Source organism: Alosa pseudoharengus, unplaced genomic scaffold (genome assembly GCF_046254945.1).
Source record: "Alosa pseudoharengus isolate Yale_2024_CS ecotype anadromous, Long Island Sound unplaced genomic scaffold, YU_APseudo_1.1 YU_APseudo_1.1_scf_19, whole genome shotgun sequence".
Lineage (NCBI taxonomy): Eukaryota > Metazoa > Chordata > Actinopteri > Clupeiformes > Clupeidae > Alosa > Alosa pseudoharengus.
In genome coordinates, this window is record NW_027468657.1 from 36,147,415 (window position 1) to 36,169,402 (window position 21,988).

The 21,988-nt window shown below is 40.1% G+C and overlaps 1 protein-coding gene across 2 annotated transcripts; it reads right to left on the minus strand.

Annotated features, from left to right (window-relative positions):
- Window positions 1-1,314: 1,314 nt before the first annotated feature.
- LOC143132821 (heterogeneous nuclear ribonucleoprotein A/B-like) lies at window positions 1,315-21,138 on the minus strand. 2 transcript variants are annotated; one of them, XM_076292632.1, is made up of 9 exons: window positions 20,982-21,138; window positions 20,267-20,519; window positions 19,602-19,770; window positions 19,314-19,472; window positions 18,384-18,539; window positions 18,198-18,285; window positions 7,552-7,713; window positions 7,365-7,444; window positions 1,315-1,653 (listed from the first exon to the last, which is right to left on the minus strand). In XM_076292632.1, the coding sequence occupies exons 2-8, from the start codon at window positions 20,494-20,496 to the stop codon at window positions 7,374-7,376; spliced, it is 1,035 nt and encodes a 344-aa protein (XP_076148747.1). In that variant the 5' UTR covers window positions 20,497-20,519; window positions 20,982-21,138; the 3' UTR covers window positions 1,315-1,653; window positions 7,365-7,373. The 2 variants fall into 2 exon arrangements, with proteins under 2 accessions (XP_076148747.1, XP_076148746.1); XM_076292631.1 differs by lacking the exon at window positions 20,982-21,138 and adding an exon at window positions 20,741-20,844.
- Window positions 21,139-21,988: the final 850 nt, after the last annotated feature.

A 21,988-nucleotide genomic window follows, 5' to 3' on the forward strand; every position in this document is an offset into this window, starting at 1 on the left:
GGACTTGGTACCTGATTGTGAGGACACACTAGGAAATTGGCATCATTTGGCCTCTATAGGGGGCACTGCAATACAGGAAGTGGGCTCGTATCTCAGCAACACTTTGATGTACAAAATTTGCCGTCAAGTCTTAGGCTCTCTTATGTTGCCAAACAAGCACTCACAAATTGCATTAAAAGTTGATAGGGTTAGACAGTTCTTAAAAAGGGTGCTCGTTTTACCACCCACCTAAAACAGCACTGCATTTTTTATTTGTTTTGCTTGCACCATTGCTAAAAACACCAATCTAACTACTGATGGGATTCCAGTAGGCCTACAATAGGTCATGTAAAACTAGCAAATTTTCACACAAGGTTTAAGGAACTTTACACCCTGCGATCAAATTTGTGCTCAACCAGAGTAACCTGCTTTCTGTTCTTTCAACTGCTGTAATATGGGCAGTTGATGGGAATGAGAGGCATGGTTCCTCTTCACTGTACTTGGTCTGCCTCCTCAAAATGAAAACGTGAAAACTAGATGCCTACAAATCATACCTAAAGGGATGGTTCAGGATTTTAGACGTAGGACCTCATTTCCAAGTTAGCAAGTGTGATATTTATCAGTGGAGACCGTTTTCAACACATTTCCTCCCGTCCTTCTAGTTGCAGAGTTCACAGGTGCTAAGCTAGCGCAAGTCATCAGTATGTGTTAGCCTGCCACTAAAAACAGTTATACCCACTCCACAGTACACACGAGGCAAATAAATTATAACGCTAGACTATCGATGTAAATGTCTGTTGATAGAATAATGTTAGAAATATAACTATCCTTGCATTTCAATGATCGCATTACATTTTGAGGGACTAGTTTCTTAGCAGCGGCGGAATTATACTTGCTCCGGTTAGTAGTACTGCGCCGAAAAGTAAACATAGAAGATCCAAACATAGATCCAATGGGGATACCTAGTAGTAGCCTTGGTAATATCAGTCCGCCGCTGCGTTGCTTAAATGGCTACTACCAACTTTAGGGAACAAAGTATAACTATTGCAACGCGATGCAAGGGTAGTTGTATTTCTTCCACTATTCTATCAACACAGACATTTACATCGATTGTCTGGAATTTGCCTCGGGTGTACTTTGGAGTGGGTAAGACTGTTTTAGTGGCAGGCTAACACATACCGATGACTTGCGCTAGCCTAGCACCTGCGAACTCTGCAATTAGAAGGACTGGATGAAACGTGTTGAAAACGGACTCCACTGATAAATATCACACTTGCTAACTTGGAAATGAGGTCCTCATTATATCACTTCAAGAAGACAGCAGGAGAACGGGGAAAAGGGGAAAAGAAACTCAAAAACATTTATTTCAAAAGCACTCCAATTGTTCTGAGCATAATTCTGTTAAGTCCAGCAGACATGTAAAATACGATACATTACAATCAAAAGGTACCAAAAAGTACAGTAAAAATAACACTTCCATCATGGAAATGTAATGTGGACATGGAAGAATATGATAAAATTAAATTGTGAAAAAAAGACATTCAATTCCCCCATTCCTCAGTTGTTCAGTCCAGATATAGCCAATGAGCCCAAATTCTGCCAAAGAGAATGCAAAAAAATGTGTTCCTCTTCTGTGAGCACAACATTGGCTCCTGTTCAGCAGTTACTTCAGACCTTTGAAAGTGATAAGAAATAAATAAATAAATAAATAAATAAATAAATAATGTAATCAGTCGTCAGGTAACATCATTGCTTCAAAACCAGAATATGAACCAGAACACACTATTGTAATATAGCTGCAAGCAGTGATGAGCAGGCTATCTAAATGCAGTCCTGAGGAACAAACAAAAAATATCAAATGATTTGAGGTAGGCTACATGTCAAGGAAGTAAGAAACTACTAGATTTGTCGGGTCATAAAGCAAATGGCTAGATGCATAGTAACTAGGGATGTCACGATTTCGGTTTTAGATTGAAAATTAATAAAAATTACATCTCAATCTTGAACTTCGAAATCAAAAGGTAGAACCGACGATGTAGCCACACCCCCAACGTCACATCAAGCATGCATGCCAAGAGGCATAGCAACACATACACGTTGAACTACGGCACGTCAACATTATCTCCTCTAACTTGAATCTGCAGCCAAAACAGAACTCATCCTGCTACTCTGAAATCACCGGTATGGACGTATTTTTTTGTTCATTCATGCCAGTTAACATTAACTTCCTGTAGGCTAGATCAATTCAGTCGCAGTGGTGGTAAAGGCAAATAAATTTGTCCAAGCATTTCATTGATCATTTAATCGATCTGTTTTACTCCGACTTGTCTCTTTGGTGAGTTTGACACCATTGCTTGCTTGTCCACTCAAGCCACAGCAGTCCCTTTACCAAACTTCACGGAAGGATGTGACGCCTGACATGTTAAAATAAACACAGCTTACACGGCGTACAGGCTACACATTTTCACAAGTTAACCCTTAATATCCCAATAGAATTCTACAACAATGCTCCAGATTCCTGGGAATTCCAAAAGAAAATGGCAATTTAAGAATCATTTCAAATAACCAAGAATAACTAAAAGGCTAATAGAAAGTGTCAATTGTAAGTTTCAGTTTAAAGATTTAAAAATGTCTCTTTCAAATGATATATGATCCATAAAAAATTATCTATTCATGTTTTCTATATATTCCATGTAGTCACTCATTTATCTGAACTTGATCAATTGTTTGTTTGTTTGTTTGTTTAATTTAAGACCATTTCCCGGCTAAGGCTATTTAATGGCCAGAGCATTGTGTGTTATAGAAACTTAAATATGTTTCTTAAAATCTATGCTAATAAGATATTCTAAAACCAAAAGGTAGGACCTTACTAAAAGCATCAGCTATAGAATTTTGATGATAACCAAAAGAAAATTTTCAAGGCAGGGCAACAGATCAAAATATGTCTCACTGACATGGGCGTTTTGCAAAATTGGCATTATGGAGGATCTTCATTACTCTGGATTGAAAATGAGTGACTCTTGAATGTCCTATACGGCATCTGGTATAGACTATTTGATCTGGATTGACTATTCGTGTCTGGATTGAAAAGAAAAAAAGTATCTTCCTTACAGTAGGGCAGCTAAGTTAGTCATGACAAATGGGAGGATGCGAACATTACATTTATTACATTTTCATATTTTTATTTTGTCATTTTCTCACATCAATATGATCCGTCACTGACTTCAAAACATGGTGGATGCACATCAATACTCTCATTTAATGAGAACAGACGCGGATGCTTGTTAGAAGCCATAATTCCAGAGGCACCACAACTCCTCAGCTGGTCAGTCAACAGCGTGTGTAGGCTAAACTCAAAAATACCGGAGAAATGTCAATAGCGACCTAGCCATTTAAGTGTATCAAAATAAAAGTCTAGTATTCATGTATATCCACTATATTATTTCATGTATGAAGGTTATACTGTAGCAGATGTCTAAGAATTTCAGCGGCCGTGGCCATTACAGGAGAATATAGAACGGCCGCTACGGGGTATAGAATCAAATCATTCTCGATATCAAATCATCGCGGTAGGAACGGTTTCAAAATAAAAATGATACAAGTCCCCCAAAACAGAAATAAGGCATAAGAAATGCCTTAATAGTAATTTAATGAAAAAAGATAGAAAATCGAATCGTGATTTTAAAAACGGAAATTAAATCCAATATTTGGAGAATCGTGACAACCCTAATAATAACATTTATATAAACTGTAAAATTACAAAAATATTAACAGAATTCAGACTTCTCTGTTGACTTAAATTATTAATGTATTAGAATGCTAATTAATGTGCTTGCTAAAGCAGGCATGCTATTTAGGGGCCAAGCAGCAAAGATGCGTAGGTACCCAATGTGTTTCTATGTTTTCTTAATATTATAATGCAACTTTCTTCTGCCATTGGAGTCTATGGCAGCCCATGGAACGTCTTGTAAAAAGTTATATATTGCCAGTTTGAGCGCTCGAGCGCCACCAACAGCTCAAAGTTGGACGTGCGTACACACACACATACTTTTTGACCCGTTTCTATGATGTCAATTCCCGCCATGATGGATTTTCCACCATGTTGGATTATATCGAAACCTAAACTAAATTTTTACAGGTCACAAATGTTGTCCAATTGTCACCAAACTTTTGACACACATGATCTTCAAGACTACACCTCAAAAATGCATTGCTTTTTGTAGCCATATTCAAAAGCGTTCGCCCCTCGAGCTAATCGAAATCGGCAGTGAAGCAGTCAAACAGAGCATGAGCTCGTATCTCAACTTTTTCAGGTATCAGGTTCATGGACTTAGGACCCCATTGCAAGGATTCTTGGGGGCGCTGCAATTAGCAAAAAAGTAATTTGACTTGTAACTTAATGTGTTTGGAATTAAAACTTAGTAGTGGTGTCTTAATACTTTCTGATTTGCTAAGGCCGACACATGCTAACTTGTGACATCAACGTAATTGATCCCCCCACCATATTGGATTGTCAGAAACGCAAAAACATTTTTAGGTCAGATTTTGTCCATTTCATCATTCAGACTAAGCCTTACAAATGTATTGCTTTCAAAGCCATATTGAGTCTCTCGCTAGGTTCATGTTTATGCAGTTATCTTGAAATAAGCGTAGGAGAGACGCATGAGTGCATAACGGCAGTTTCTTAATGGTAGTGGCAAAAGTGAAGCGGTGTGCTTGCCTATGCTACAGGGGAGACGGTGGCTCACTGGTAGCTATGGTGCTACCTAACGGTCATTTGGACCGTTTCAGTGTTGTCACAGTCTTATAGTATATAACCATTGCAAAGCTCAATTATTTTTTTAAGTAAACATTTTGGTCTGCGTGAAAATGGGAAAAGGCATGAGTTCGACTTTGGTATGGACTTTAGGCTACAGGAAGCGACCGAGGGAAACAGATATGACTGCCTGTACAACAGGCTTGTGCAAAATTCAGAATTGAATTGAGAATGACTCCTAAATTGCAATTACATTTTTGAATGTATATTTGAATTGAGATCCAAAACAGAATCTAGAATTACAAGTTGAATTAAAGGAAGTAGAATTAAAAATCAAGGAAATTCGAAGAAATTCATATACATTATTTCAGGGTAGTGTTTAACAATGAAGCTTCACAGTATGTGTCAGATATGATTGCATCAAACACACAACTTACAACAGTAACTAATTACATTTACAAAGTAACATTCCTAAAATTGAATGCATGCGAGATTCAACACTTTCTTTCTGTTGTGTGACTGGAATTGCTTTGAATTGCCATGAATTTAATTCCACTTCCTGTCATTCCAATTCAAATTCAACTTCCTGTGCGGTGGAGCCAATTCAATTCAAATTTCAATTCATGAATTGAATGGAGGCCTATTCTAAAATTCAGAACTATGCACAAGCCTGCTGTACAAACACAGGATTTACTGCTTCTTCACAATATTTTTTTTATTACCGTGTTGAACGCGCATAGTGGTGTCATGCAAGGACCCTGATCATGTTGCACCGGCTTTGTTACAGTGCTTTGTGCATTACTGTATTAAATTAATATCAATCTGTATCATATCATGATCCTACATATTTTGAAAGCTGAGCCGCTCAGGAATCCATTCATGTAAAACGTTATGAAAAAGTGTTTTGTGCATTACTGTATTAAATAAATATCATTCTGTATCATATCAAAATGCCCCCCCCCCCCCTTAGTGAGACTGTGACACAGTACCCATCAGCTTTGGTTGTACAATGATGGCAATATCCCGACCCAGCATAAATGGTCTTGAAATGTCGGTAAGAACCTTTAGTAATGGAATATCCATGTTGTTGTATTCATAGTACATTTGACAGATGTATAATCCAGCTCTTACAAAACCAATACATCAGAAAAAAGCAGTATGCAAGCTTTTTTCCGGTGAAAACGCAAGCAGGAAATTACTTATCCATTACCAAGTTTGGATTGACGTCTGAGCAACCTATGGTTCTTGAGATATGATCTACCGCAAGGAATTGGGCAAACAAGCTATCAATCGGGCACACCAGCTTTGATTGACAAGAACGAGCCTACAGCAAGCCTCGAAGATGAGCCTCGAAGATGAGACCCAAATATTCTACACAAGTTTTTTTTAAGTTAGACATGGTTCAGGTGTTAAAACAAAGACAACTTCTGAGCCTGAATTATCAGGCATTTTTGAAGATTTCATAGGCATAGCCGTGTAGAGTAAGCATAAGATTATTAGCATAGCCGTGTAGAGTAAGCATAAGATATGCATATTTGTTGGAACAAATCACAACAAATAAACTTGCTTGAGACACTTTTTTAAGCATTATTAACATTATAAAAATTAGATAGGGTAGACTAGGCTTGCATTTGTGAAGTTGAATTTAAATGTTTTAGCCTAGGCTGCTAGCAGATTGTGCTAGTTAGTTTGTTTAACTAACCATGTTGTGAAAATTTCAAATTATGTTATGTTAAACTGTGTCCTGTATGATGGAATTTTCCAGATGAGGCTATTTTGAAAGTTTCGTTAAGACTACAGCATGCAAATCATCATTGCCCATCACCATTTTGCCCAACTAAAGTATAAGTATAGTATATATACTCTTTTGATCCTGTGAGGGAAATTTGGTCTCTGCATTTATCCCAATTCCTGAATTAGTGAAACACACTCTGCACACAGTGAGGTGAAGCACACTCTAATCCCGGCACAGTGAGCTGCCTGCAACAACAGCGGCGCTAGTTAAATTGTTCAAACTTCATGTTTTCTTCATCACAGAAACGCGTTGTAGCCTATAGCATACAGCTGAACACAGTAGCCCACGTCTATTTTTCATGCAAAAACGGCTTTAGAATGGCGTGAATTACTGAATGATGAGCACAGGCTCACAAATCGCACAGTGTATGCCAGGGGCACCGCTAGGGTTGTATTCCATAGTACACAACATGGCCCAGGGCACTAATTATGCCGTATTGTGCTCATCATGCCGTTTACACCAATCATCATCTTCCAATGTATCCTTATGTTGAGATGTCCATTCTCTTTGCCCTAAACATAGGTATTTGTGCGCAAAGCATGTTTCAATTAAGACAGTACACAAGCTATTTTTAATTTTGTAATATTGAATGATTTCATGAATGAAGCCTTGAAAAATTGTACGCACAGTGCGTACAGGATTACGGCTGGCGGCGCCAATGGTGTATGCTCAGCTTGAGGTAGCACCGATTTTTATTTATTTGAGTTTTTTTTTACTTCCCTACCGACAGTACTCTGACCTCAAGCAACAGGGCCATGTTAAAAAGTTTTGGATGATGGAGTGATAATCATTACACTTCACACAGGAAATACAATGCATTTCAAACCACATTACCTTTTTTTTTTAATATGGCTTGTAGCTACTCTGATGGCCCCCACGTCTTGGAGTTTTGCCGTAGTTTGTATTGCCCTGGTCTGATGAATAAAAACAAAAGGTGAAGGCAGGCATATCTGAACTTGTCAAGTACTTTAAAAACCCTAATGAGTTGGAAAGAGAACAACTTCATAAAGTCAATGCTTACTGTAGTCATAGTTGCCCCCATATCCATAATAACCTGTTGAGTAATCTCCATAGTTGCCATAGCCGCCATATCCTCCATAGCCTTGCTGTCCCCCATAGGCATATCCTTGGCCCTGATTCCAGTAGTTGTTGTTATAACCTTGGTTCCAGTTCTGACCTTGGCCTGAGTAATGACAGAATAAGCATCAGCATAATCAATAAAAATAAACATCCTGCAAAATTCTCAGGGCACTTTAATTCTCACATTTGATCAATGCTGTATGACTGTTTATTAGAGTTATAGTATAAAAGGTATAAAAAGGTGCTATTGTATTGTGCTCCCATGTCATGAATAAAACAGGACAAGATGCAAGGGTGTGTCAATATATAATCTTTCTTCAGTGAAATGCACATTTCTCCTTGCTTGTTCGACCATATAGCTACATTAACCTGAATTACATTAACTGTAACTGTCGCTAGCTAGTTATTGAGCACATAACTTAGTTGCAGTTAAAATGCCACTACCACTGTGAATCGAAACATCTAACATGTTTAAAGACTAACTCAGGGGGAAGACATCAAATGTATTGAAGCATTTGAGAGCACACTGGATAATCTTGAAAGCGGAATTCCTTGATGTTAGATTAGGCTGCAATTGCCGTTGTCCATGACCAGCATATGACCTGGCAGGGCCATAACAAGCAGTTTTAACATTTAAAGTTATGGCAAGCCATCTACACTGGATAAACTTAAAAGCAGAAGAAAGTTTGACATTGTGTGTCAAGCAATTTTTACATTTAAAGTTAATGCAAGCCATCTGCAATGGCTTGCATTAGGAATGGGGATGCTCTTATACATCACAACATAGTTCTGGTGGTGTAGAGGAGTGTATGGAGAGGGTAGTCAGAGGGCGAGGGTGGGATATGTTCCAGGTGCGTTTTTCAGGATCCTTTTAACGTTCAACTGTTCAAACTATATAACTGAGCAGCATAATGTGTGTACATTAGGGGTGGAACGGTACACAGAAGTCACGGTTCGGTTCATACCTCGGTTCAGACATCACTGTTCGGTACAATGGAGAGAAAAGCAAAAAAAAAAATGCAGAAGGCAATTTTTTTATTGTGAATGTCTCAGGCTGTAGGGCCTACTATCTAGTGATACAATCTCTCCCCTGAGCTAGCTGCAACAGCCTGAAGTGTGCAAAGATGTAAACAGTAAACAAGTACCCCACATCTACAGACTCCATCTGTAACTTGTAAACAAAATAAGACAATCAGCTATAAAACTGAAAATAGGCCTACAGCATCTTATTTATGAAAGTGCAAATTGCATAGAATGATTTTAAAAAATCCACTAGGCGAGACCTTCAACATCCGTGTTTGGTTGTATATAGAAGGGTCTACAGTTTACCTCAATATTTTTCAGTGTATACAGTAATAATCTACTAACTGAATTTTGCACTATTTTGCTTTCTTTAAAAAAAAAAAACTAAATTGCTCCTTCCGTTTCGTTTCATAAACGGACCAAACTAGAATTCACGTGACTTTACCCTTCACGTTACTCATCGTAGCATGGTTTGTTTATTAGCCTGGTTAGTGTTGACACTTAACACTTACTGCCAGAGGGGTATTTCACAAAGGCAGACTTAAGACATCCAAGATAAATGCATGCATGAAAACGGGTGAAAAAGGTGAGAAGGGCACGCAAAGAGGGAAATGGCTGTATCATAGCAAAACAAGCGCGAGTGACATTGTTGCCAATAGTGCATAGCTTCCATGGAGTATGAAGTTGCCTAAAACCAGAGATTTATAAAGAAAACAAACTACAAAATGACTAATTTTTACAAAAAAATACCTTTATTTCTTCTTTTTGGCTTGGGCCTAAGTGTGAAGGGGCCCACTTGCGCTGTTTGGCAACATGCTTCAGCGTGGCCCTCCTCTCCTCCTCAGTAATCTACATGAGTTTTCTTTCTTTCTTTATTTCTTTGTGCCTGAAGTTATCAGACATTTCTGAAGATTTCATAGGCCTAATGGACACTTCATAGTAGATTATTAGAATAAGTCTGAATAAGATAAGTCTGAATATTTGTTGGACCAAACCAGGTAATAAATAAACTTGGGTAGGGTAGACTATTTGTAAATTTGGCTTGAAATGTTTGAACCTGCAGCCTAGGCTACTTACAGATTGTGGTATTGTGTTTAACCAACCAATAAAGTTGTGTGAACAGTGTTCACATTACATGTTAAACCCTGTAGACACAGACTAGGCCTACTGATCAGGCCACTGAACGTTTCTTAAAAGACAGCATTACCATGTAAAACACTGCTTTTGTCTCTGAACTCGACAAAACGCACCAGCCCAGTTTAGGAGCATTTAATTCAACTATTTAGTTATTCACATTAGCCTTTGCTATACTGATAAAGTATGCCTATTTGCTTCACCTTTTGTTGATCTACATGGCTCAAACTGCACGTATTCTTCATGAAATGAACTCCTCAAATGAAATGAGCTGGAATTTGATTGGCTGGTGCCGTCTGTTGTTCGCTTGTTCGTAATTTGATTGACTGGTGCCGTCCTTTGGTGTAGCAAAACTTGAACTCCTCAACACGAGCGACGGGAGGAACACGACGCAACGGACCCACAATTCAGTTCGGCAACGGATGACGTAAGCCCACGTCAAGTGAACGGGATGCGTCTCCAGCACTGCAATGCATGCAACTGTGTGTGGGAGCTGTTAGTGCTGTTACTTCTGACTGACTTGACTCAACCTGACAAAAAAACTGTAGGCGGACCTCAGCGCCAATGAGCTTCAGAGGGCAGTGCTTCGACTTGGCCAGCTTCACTCGCGGTCCGCGCGTGGGATCACGCGGTATCACGCGACTTTAATTTGTATTTTCCCAGTGAGACGCTGCAACAACCCAAACAACCGGTAGATGGCTCAAGTGAGCAGGGTGTTTCGTAAAAATAAATGGAGCCTGGAAAACCCTACACAGACTTCACTACAGACTTTAGCAGACTGGTTTAGAAATAATTTAATAGCCAGAAATATGCCTGCCCTGCCCTAATAAAGAAATATTTGGTTAACTGCGAGTGAATCCCGTTTGCAGCCGTAGAAGAAACGCAGGACAAATTAAACATTCTGGTTTTCTCCGAGTGCAACGATGATAGACAGACATCATTTGGACAAAATATAGAGCATATTAACCTCCGTTGCTCAGCCAAATGCCTTCCTGTTACGTCCTGTTATCACGGAGTTACAGGCGATAAACGATTTTTGATGGTCACAAGTTTACTTCATTAGCGGTTTATTTTTTTGATTATTAAAGAGTGTTTTTCATTTAAGGGGTTTGACATGCTTATTCAGTAGAGCATTTAGTGCTCTTCCCAATCCCAGACGTTCACATTGCATGTTTGTTTGTAATGGATGCAACCGCGAGATAGGCTACGCGTTTGACGGCATTGAGTTGTTAACAGACATGAACCAAGACATATAGCCCAGCAGCAATCTAGGGACTGTTCTTTATTTATTGAAGGGGCCACCGGAGGAATTTTGAGTGCTTCAGTCAAAAGTTGCATGACCCTCCCTTGCCTGATAGAAATTGTTCAATGACCCTCCGACAGAATTTAAAAAAAAGATATGACCCTTCCCTTGCCAATTGTCGCATGTCTTCCGCCCGCGCTGCTTTGCGCCACAGCCACACACTGTGATAACGTTCTTAAATCAATCTTTCGTGAGCTTGCATGCTACCAGTCCTTCCTTTTCAAATGTGTTGCGCCTGTTTGCACAATTTCACAAATAATCATATGTGATTAATAATATGACAATATGATTATATGATAATCCCTGTGCATGGGGACCGAAACAATGCATGCCAACTTTTTCCGTGTTTATCACGTATTTTAACTTTCCCCCGCTGTCTTGCCGTAGAATAGGCTATCCCATATTTTAATACTCTCATAACAACCCTGCCATCGGGCCTGTCTCTGTGTTGCCCTGTTGCTACCCCTTGCCCTTCCAACGAAACAGATGTCTTCAAATCATTGTTTTCCTTGCTTGAATGTCATAAACATACAACTTTATGCAGCAGAATTACGCATAGGCTACTTGGAACATAACACATTTGACAAAGGAAAGATGTATCGTAACACCCCCAATTATCACTACTTTTGTTCAGAAATTCTAAAACAACGATGTTTTTTAACACTTCAAAATAACATTTGCTAAATTAACCTTAGATTTTTCAGTAGCCATAGGTGTGTAGATTTGAACAAAATCTGGTTTGGTTTTGAACGGGAGCATTTACTGCCTGGAATATCCGATTTTGCTTACCACGCTCAGAGTTATATTGCTGGCCTGATGGGTCGCCTATTTACACCGTTTCAACGGCACATGGACGGTTAGACCGAGAATTCTTGTTGTGAAATTAAAATTCCACTGGAGCTCCAAGCGGTTGTGTACACGCAGCCTTACGGCTCCCACACACAGCTGCGTTCCGTCAACGCATGCCAGTGGGTGTTCCCGACGGTAGCTATGCAAATGACTTGAAGTAAAACCGTAATGTGATTGGTTGGTGCCGTCCGTAGATTGGCTTGATTGGCCGGTGCCGTCTGTCGGTGCAGCAACAGCTGAACTCAACGCGAGCGGCGGGAGAAACGCGACGCGACGGACCCACAATTCAGTTCGGCAACGGATCACGTGAGCCCATTTAAAGTGAATGGGATGCGTCTCCAGCAAATGTTTTTCCCCATGCATTTATTCTAGGCTACTGTCAGTGACTGCCGTGAGAGAAGCGGGTTCTGTGTTTCGTTCATGTCAGCGACTGATGCGAGAGAATGTCTGTGTTGTGTTGCGTTTATTTATTTTCATTGGGCATGCCGTGCCGTGCTGTCCACAGCTCTTCAGTTCTGACAAAGCCGAAATTACTCCTTTTGAAACAAGGAGTGCAGGAAGCGCGTTTGTATGGTTATATTGCTTGACGGGGGGGGATCCCAGGCTACTTTGAGAACATTTAAATTCACCCGACACTAATATTCAAAATGTTGAAAACTATTTCGGCATTTGCAATTTCGATCAACTGCTCTTCCTCCTGCGCTGACATGTTAGGACCATTCGGGATATTGACAAATGGGTTGCGGACCCACTCATTGGTTTGCCGTGGATCTTTGGAGGATGGGAAGTAGCCTAACGCTCAAACTCATTTGAAAGCGCAACAAGGTGATCGCGCACCAGCTGCGAGAGAAAGGGCCCTGCCTCAGTCTCTCCCAAAACCCCAACTACTGTTTGGAACATATCAAATACACCCCGTCCCCATTCGTCCCCACAAATTAAGCTTGGCTTTAAATGCAGCCAGTCGTCATTCTCCCCTGGAGTGACAGGTTGAGGTCATTAAGCAACCCGAATATGCCACATAGGTAAGCGAGTTTTGACACCCAGTCCTCATCACTAAAATGTGCAGCTAACGGTGACTTTTTTTCTCTAAGAAATCTCTGCAGCGGCTCTCGCAACTTAAACACCCTGGCCAGTGTCTGCTAAAGATGCTTGTTTTTTGTTGCTCATTCTAGCAGTTTAGCTAACTCCGTGTGACACTACCGTTCGCCAAGAACTGATCAAGTGAAGTGAGCTGACCTGAGGCTGCGCAGCGCTGAAGGCAATATGTAAAGTGTTGAAGGCGGGACAGACGTAAGAAAATAGACCTTGCAAAATGCAAACATGCGTGCAATCAAACAACTGCATATAGGCCTATGCCATGTAAAAACGTGACTTAAAATTAAATTGCGAATTAAATTGAGTTTAGTTTGCATGCATTTTTTTTTTAACTCATGTTGTAGACTACAGTAGGTTAGGAATGTACGGGCCGCGGCCCGGTGGTTGGGCCTTAATGGCACTGATTTTAGATGGCAGGAAAAATCTTCAGCCTATTAACTGCCCACCCGATTCACGTTGGCTGGGGGGGGAAGGGGGGCCATCAGACATTTGTGACCAGTTAATCCGGCCCTGCCCCCAACAAATCACACCTTCCCACGTCTGACAGCTTAAAAGAACTCACAGACCTATTCACAAACCTGCGGCATTTTGCCGTGTTTTTAAATCCTATGCAGCTACAGGAGCTTTCAATCGTGAGGAAGCAATTTTGCATTGTAGGCATAACTAACATGCAATAACGCCACCAACAACAACCAAAACTAGGCTAATCATAGTCAAAATGTAATTTAAATGTAACATTATTGTGAATCAAATTAAAATGTTCTCTTTTGCAAACGTAGGCATAGTAACAGAATAATTTAATAATGTTACAAAGATACTACCGTAAAACTCCAAATAATAGCCCGGGCTTTTATTTTCCCAAATCGCCAAACTGCACCGGCTAGTATTAGAGACAGGCGTCTATATAAGACAGGCCTTTAATTCCCTTTACACAAAACTTTTCCTCTTCAAAGATGGAAAATATTATCGAATTAATTATTTCAAACACACTGAATGTCTACCTATATGACTAGGCTATCTGATGACAATTACGGATCATCATTCATTTAGTGTTGAGATGTTCATTGAGTGAGATACAGTAAGATCAAAATAGCGGGGATAGCCAGAACAGATGAACCACGTTTTAATTAAACGTAATCTACAAAGAGATTGTATCACACTGAAAGCTCATATTTTGTCACTAGCAAATAGCCTATATCGGTCCTTTGTCAAATACAGTTGCATTATCAGCCCTGACAAAAAAAACGTTCAGGAATTATTTATGCAAAAGTGGAACGTGCTTAATGTTTCATTCTACCTACTTTTCGGCATGAATGAAACAGCATGAGAGAGCTGAACCATATTGTTTCTCCCGTTTTGTATTTGCCAAATTTGACAACAGTCTACATTCAAATCATAGCCTACTTCCAGGCGCGCGGGAACATATTTTTGACCAGGGGTGCTGAATAACATAATAATCATGGATGTCCGACGATTTCTCCCCCAGCATATGATTCGAATACGCCATTTCACCGCCGTGTATGAGTAGGTCTAAGAGTGAGAAGTTTTATAATGCCCTGGGCAGCCACATTCCACTGCAACTATGCGCAACACTTGCCACTCTGACTCATCAATAAAAACTGTGCGCACACACACCAGTCCCTAGAAGCGCACTTGACTTTACATCATAAACCTATTTCAGTAGGTTATATAGCCAGAGAATGTCCGTAGACGGGCTCTGATATAGCCTAGTCTAAGGTAAATTCCTTTTCTGACTTCTTTCTCTTTATCGCCATGGCATTTAGAATAAAGACTAACGTTCGCGAACCGTTCTGGTTTTGTTGCCAGCATAAAAACAAGCTTACCATCGGCCTATCCGCAAATTTTAAACACAAAGGATGAATTGAACGATGACGAAGTCGGACATAGGCATAGTTCATATTGGGAAAAAAGTTATACAATTTGGAACTCTAGCTTTTCCCCGCTGCAGTCTTTTAATGCCATCTAATCATAACGTGCGCAGTCTACGCCATACTTCACACCCAAATCACACCCAAGATTCGCAACGAGATGAGCAGCAACTTGATGCAACCTTGCAACTGTGACCAGACATGTGAATGCTTTGTGACAGCTTGTAACGACGTGCAACATCTAATTCACACTGCTGTAACCTCCTTTCTGTAACGGTTTCGTGTCATTGCGAATCTTTAACCAGACGATCTGACGGGTTTTAGAAGATTAAATAACCCGAAACTAAAAAACAGACCAGACCTCTACTGGAGACCGGCCTTTAACCCAACCTGTAGCCATGCCAGGCGTTTAAAAGAGACAGGCGTCTCTTAGGGACTCTGCGATTATTTGAAGTTTTACGGTACATCAATCCCCATGTTTCATTAGGCTACTAGGCTATTTGTTTTGCCTTATTCTTGATTCATTTAGGCTAGGCCTTTTTATTCAGGGGCCGTATTCACAAAGAATTTTAAGGCTAAAAGTAGCTCCTAACTGGCGAATTTAGGAGCAACTCCTAAAAATAATGGGCGTGTCACTCCTAACTTTAGGACTCCTAATTTTTTTCACAAAAAGTAATTCACGAACCATTTTAGACCTAAAAGTAACACCTAAAAGTCTGGGACACTTCAGTCAAGCTCGTGCATGAGTAATGACGTCATCTATAGCAACGAAGACTCACTCCTAGTTTAGGAGTTGTCTGAAAGGCTTTGTGAATAACTTTTAAAAGAAAACTCCAAGCTAAAATCTTTTAGTGCGATTTAGGAGTAGCCTACTCCTAGTGGTAAGATAAAAGCCTTTGTGAATAGCCTACGGCCCCAGTTATTCATCATCTTCCGTCCTTGTGTAGCGCACGCATTCTGAGACCTGTCACCTGTCACTCATCATCGTAAGGGAGGTGTTTGGAATCATGCCCGCGTTACAATCATCAGCCAATCAAGGTGGTCACGCTTGCCCATTTACACAAATTAATGGTCGAATATTACTGATGATCATTGTTATTTAAGAACATGCAGTGTGCGTAGGGCACCAAAAACATCTTGCTCGTAAAAAAGCATCATACCGCACATTGTGGCGGGTCTGTTATTTGCTGTAGGCTGCGCAAACCACAGGGCAAGCCTGCATTCGAGGCCTTCTGTTGAATAATTTTATATAAAGCCTGCGCTAACAGTAATCCTCCTGCCCCTGATAGGCCTACCACAGCTGTGGATATGTGTGGAATGTTCAAGTAATAACACAATCCAATGTGTGTCTCAATTGTCCCCCACTGACCACCTCACACATTTCTCTAGATTTTGCAACGAATTTACATGACACAATACACGGGTACGCTGGCGACTATGTCGCTCCGCCCGGCATTTTTTGTATTTGTTATTTTTTAAAAGTATTTGTCTTGTCTTGATGTCATGGGTACGCTGGTGACTACGCCGCTCCATCCGGTATCTTTTGTCTTGTTGTTATGTGTCTTGTTTGTGAAGCGCTTTAGATTGCACTATGTGCATGTTAAATGCGCTTTAAAAATAAATCTGACTTGACAATGCCATAAAATATGCCAGTTTTAGGACACAGAATAATGTTTGTAATGATACCAGTTAGGCCTACGCTTAACAGTAACAATTGTAATGAGCTATTCATTGTCGAAGGTGCATGGTCAAGTGAAATTCTTACTTTGGAAAACAAACATTTGCCGATATCATCGCCGATCATCAGATTATTGCTCTGGACTGCAGGTAACTTGTGATCAAGGGGCATGACTGATAGTGGAGATAACGTGTTATCCCGAGGCCTTTGCCAGTCAGCATCTCCGACGGTAGTCTAGGCTACCCTATTAAAAATATACGTTTTCGATGTCCCAAACGGAGAGACATAGGCTACTTTATTGTTTTTAACGATTTCTATGCTACTCACAAAAATGTAGGCATGGGGACATGATGAAGTAGGCTATCCAACTGTCGTGTGTTAAATTATTGTGATTACGAGCCAGTGGTTTTCAAACATGCGTGACTCAGACATCTAACTAAATGCAACAGGCTCATATCGTCCTCTCATTCGCAAAATGAGGACCAGTGTTTTGTCAAATTGCAAATAGCTATTCGTTTTAACAAATTTTTATGATGGTAGCCTATACAAAAAGCATACTATCTTAATCTTGGAATATCGGGAGGGAATTGGGCGTGTCTGCAGTCAGCCAAATATGAATGTAATTCTGCGGCATAAAGCAGATGTATTTGTTTATTGTACAGAAAAATAAAAATGACATGTCAAGCAGTCAATTGACTACATTGCAGTCAAAAAGTAGGGCAAATTAGGACACTGTTTTGATTTGCGTAGTTGCATTGCCCCCAACACTGACAATAACATAGCAGATTTCGATTTTCGCTACCACCGTGTAGTCAAGCCTTACGCCATACCCAAGTAGCCTTAATCGAGGTAATGTTTGATTATGCATGATTTATTTTGTTATTGAATTCATAGGCTGGGATTCCTTTCGGTAACAATTATGTTTGGTAGCCTCCTGCTTTTTCAGAAGGGGCGGCAGTCAGGCTACTGACAGAGCGATGTACAGTGGCTGAAAGTGGTACTAAAGCTTCACGCAGCTTCACGCCTCGTAATGTGCGACTGAAGTGGCTATTTGAAAGCGATGCCCACTGTAAGGCGGGACTACAGATTAGGTGTCCCTAAAGAACTTGCATATCTAACAGTAGTTCCGCATTACATTAATTAATTTGCGCACAAGTTTTATTTATTTATATACTGTGTGTTCTCCGTGTACATTCATGCACCGAACAGTGACGCCCGTACCGTTTCGGTTCAATACGAATACATGTACCGTTCCACCCCTAGTGTATATTGCACAATCATCTTCTAGGAGAAATCCTAGACAAATTCATGTTCCTAATAACTAAACACTAAAACAATAAATAGTTTTCATGGTCTGTCTGAATGATTAACACTAGCAAGAAGCAGCCCAATAACAAGGAAAGGTATTACACCTGCCAAGACCTGGCAATTAAACCGATCAATTTTTTTCTCATTCATTCAGATAGGACCGTGAAGTCTCAGGAAGTGAGTGGGAGGGATCAGATTTATAAAAAAAAAAAAAAAAAAAAGATGTATATAAAAATCGGGAAATGACCACAGGTCGGATTCAAACACAGGTCTCCTTGGGCACTAAAGAGATAAAAATATTTACTTACTCCCACGACCTCTGCCTCTCCCACCATATCGACCCCCAAATTGCTGTTGCTGGTATACTTCTTTGGGCTGGGCAATTTTTATCTCACACTAAAAACACAGAGTTAATAAGACAATAGTTTAGCATAAAACACAGTAAGTCATGCAAAATGTGAAACATCACACCTAAAACATTAATTCATACATACCAGTCCTTCTTTTCCGTTTGTTGTGTCACAGCCACTCACGTTGTGAAATTTCTTCTCGAGGATCTTTTGGACTGGGTCCTCTTCTTTGAATGTGATGAAGACAAACCCTCTCCTTTTGTTTGACTTTGGGTCCAAAGGGAGCTCAATGGCTTCGATCTACAAAGATATGAATTAGTCAGAATGAAATATAGCTGCAAGCAGTAAGGGCTAGGGGTTGTTTGGGTTTGATCCAATACCAGTGCTACATCAATGTTTTGAAAACAGCAATGGTGCCTGAACCCTTACTGTAAAAAAAAAGGCCAAACCAATAGTCTACTCTAGAACATTAAAATAGCTTTTTTTTATTGGTAAGACTAATTTGAACATAAAATTCAACTGTATTGAGCTGCATCATTTCTAAGCATAGTTCTAATTGCAGGTATCTGAAATTTCATTTTTACATTGGGCTTGCCATAACTTGTTCCAGTATTAAATGTTAAAATGGCTTGCCACAGACTAGTACAAACGGATACATTCCTTTGCCTTTTTCCAGTGTGTTCCCAATGTTTCATTAAAGTTGATGTGTTCCCCTTTACGGGCACATTATATCTGGGTGTTGGAATGTTTCAATTCACAACCCCAATTTATAGACCGTTTAGACTCCTTTCAGAGCAGGTTAATTAGCAATACCATGTGCGGTTATGCTTCCGTTCTCACTAAACGAATTTAATTAAATCGGTCTGAACCCGATCGGCTGACGTGTTTACGTGAGGCATTTTATTCCGATTGAGCCATTACTCCGTTTGTAATCGGATTAAACATGTAAACGGGGCTGTAGTCAGACCCTTTCTAGGCCCAAGATCAGTATCTGCCGTTCTCACACATGGTAACCATCTGAAATATATTACTTGTTCATATTACCGAACACAGCAACTCAAAACTCGAACATACCTCTCCAAAAGGTTCAAAATATTCCCGGATCTTCTCCTCAGTAGTTTCTGGGTTAAGGCCGCCTACAAAAATTTTCTTTTGTGGTTCCTTTTTCATTGCCATTGCCTTCTTTGGGTCGATCTGCCGCCCATCAAGTCTGTGTTCTTTTTGCTCCAGCACCTGAGGACAAGTAATGCAAGGGATTTGTAACCATTCAGATTGAAAACACATTTACAAAATATAAATTGTGCAATAACACCACTAATTACAACTTACAGTAATAATAATAATAATAATAATAATAATCACTTTGTCCACACTTGAAGCCTCTTTGAACAGGATAAAGCCAAATCCTCTTGATCTTCCAGTATGTTGATCCATTTTAATGGTACAGTCTGTAACTTCACCAAACTTGGAGAAATAATCTTTTAGATCCTTCTTACTAGTATCCCAGCTCAATCCTCCCACAAACATTTTCCTACAGGAAGTACAGACACACACCACATCAATGCAATGCAAACGCCAACAAATATTGTAGGTCAATGTAGCCTACTAGTGAACACTAGAGGTTAGGATATTAGAGATATTACAGAAGATCAGAAATTAGCCTATACGCTACCATATAATGATTGTGCGTGTAGTTCTTTATAGTTATTTTACTTAAGGATTCGTTAGGATGCCAGACTGTGTCCTGCCAGCAAGGGTACGTTTATATATGTTTATGTTGTGGTATGAATTCTGTAAAATTTGGGTCGCAACTTAATGAGGATGGGCCCCAAGGCCTGCGCCTGACCAGTTGACAACCATAACCAACTGGTAGGGTAGGCTACACTGTAGCTCACAGAACCGTCACGACAATGGGCCCATCCCCCTTGATAGGCCACATGGCGCCAACAAAGAGCTAACCAAACAAAGACCAACAACACCACCAACAAAATGTGGAAGTTATATTTTAAGGAGAAGAAAAACAGTACCCCGCGTCTTCTTCCCCTTTGCTGGCGTTAATCTGTCCGCCATCCGGCACACCATTTTGCGAATCTGCTTCGGCAGCTTCTTCACCAACTTCGTCCGCGTTTACTTCTGCCTCCTCGTTCTGTGCTACATTCTCCTCGGGCTCTTCGGTGGGCTCAGCTCCATTCAAGTCCTCCTCTTCTTCATGTCCGTTTTCTGAAGTTTCCATAAACTGCTGCTCCGTGTCCGACATGTCAGGGTTGGGTTCTCTATTATCTGCGAAAAACAATGGCGATAGTTCAAACTAAAGAACGCATAGAGAAACGATGTGACTTACGTAATCATGGTTACATGCTTCGCGGCAAAGTGCAGTCAGGCTTTATTTTCCCCGTAGCTATAGCCAATCTTACTGTAGCATTGCGAATGTAACGTGCAAATACATGGTTCATGCGTTTCAATTTTCAATTATCCACAGTAAACGCCGTATTTAGGCCTACCTTCCTTTGGTCTATTTTTGTATAATTTAGCTCCCTCCAGCATCAATGTGGCTACAGTGTTTCAAAGAAAAAATCCAAACGACAATGAAACGTAATCATCCATCTATTCTGGCTATGCTGCTCCACTGCATCTCAAATAGCTATTGCTAACTTAGCTAGGTCTCCTCTTACGTAATAAGGCCACGGTTGTTGAGAAATAAGACGGACTGTTAGACTATTATGGTGGAAAGAAAAAACTCACCTTTTAACTAATCAGACGAAAAAGTTCGCCGTAAATCTTCTTAGGACGGATATTCTATGAATGCCACAATCACACACCAGATAAAAAAGAGTGATCTATTATGAGCTCTCATATCCTGACAAAGCGCATGGTTGGTCTTGAACCACCGGAAAAGCAGACCTTTTAGTAAGGGAAGCTGTGATTCGTTGTTTTAAAATGTCAGCAACAGCTCTTGTGCAAGTCCAAAATGCCCGCCTCCAAACGCGTTAAAAACTGCTACCAGAGCAGCTAACCGGCCTTGACTGCGCTGGATTACTTTGGTGCCAACCCCCACCGCCCAAACTACACCACCAATATGACACTATTCCTGACCATTTCCTCACTCAGAGATTCTGAACACTACGCAAAATAGTACACTAAAAGCACCAAAACAAAAACACACTAAAAATCACTTGAAAAACACTGCCTGCCATTCCCCACCTATGCCTATCATAAATACTAACTAGGCTAAATAACAAATAGCGTCAAGCATTTAAATGCATTTGCCATATCCGACTAATTCATTGTCATATGGATTTTCAGTCTTAGGCCTATCAATGCAAAAAGTTAAGCTTAAATTCACATAATCTGGGCATACTCCTCCCAGAAGAAGATTTGTTGTATTTCTTTTATTTTCTTGAAAAACGTATTGAGAGAAGGGAAAATATATAGGCCTATATTGAGAAGAAAAAAGTTGAACGGAAATGACACTTGGGTTGAGACCATAAAAGGATTTAGAGATTAAAGGAGAAATCCGGCGAGTTTTCACATAGATCTCCTTTACTCGAGGCCACTACTGTCGGTACGAGAAACAGAAATCACTGGATTTCTCCTTTAAATTAGGATATGAGAAAATGGTCCATCACCTTATTGATGTTAAATTGAGCTCAATTATGGTACACTGCCTAATGTGGGACACCTAATCTCCAGTGAGTGTGGCTCTTTCCCAAACTAATGAATGTCAACTAAGACAAAGCTGTGATCAAAAT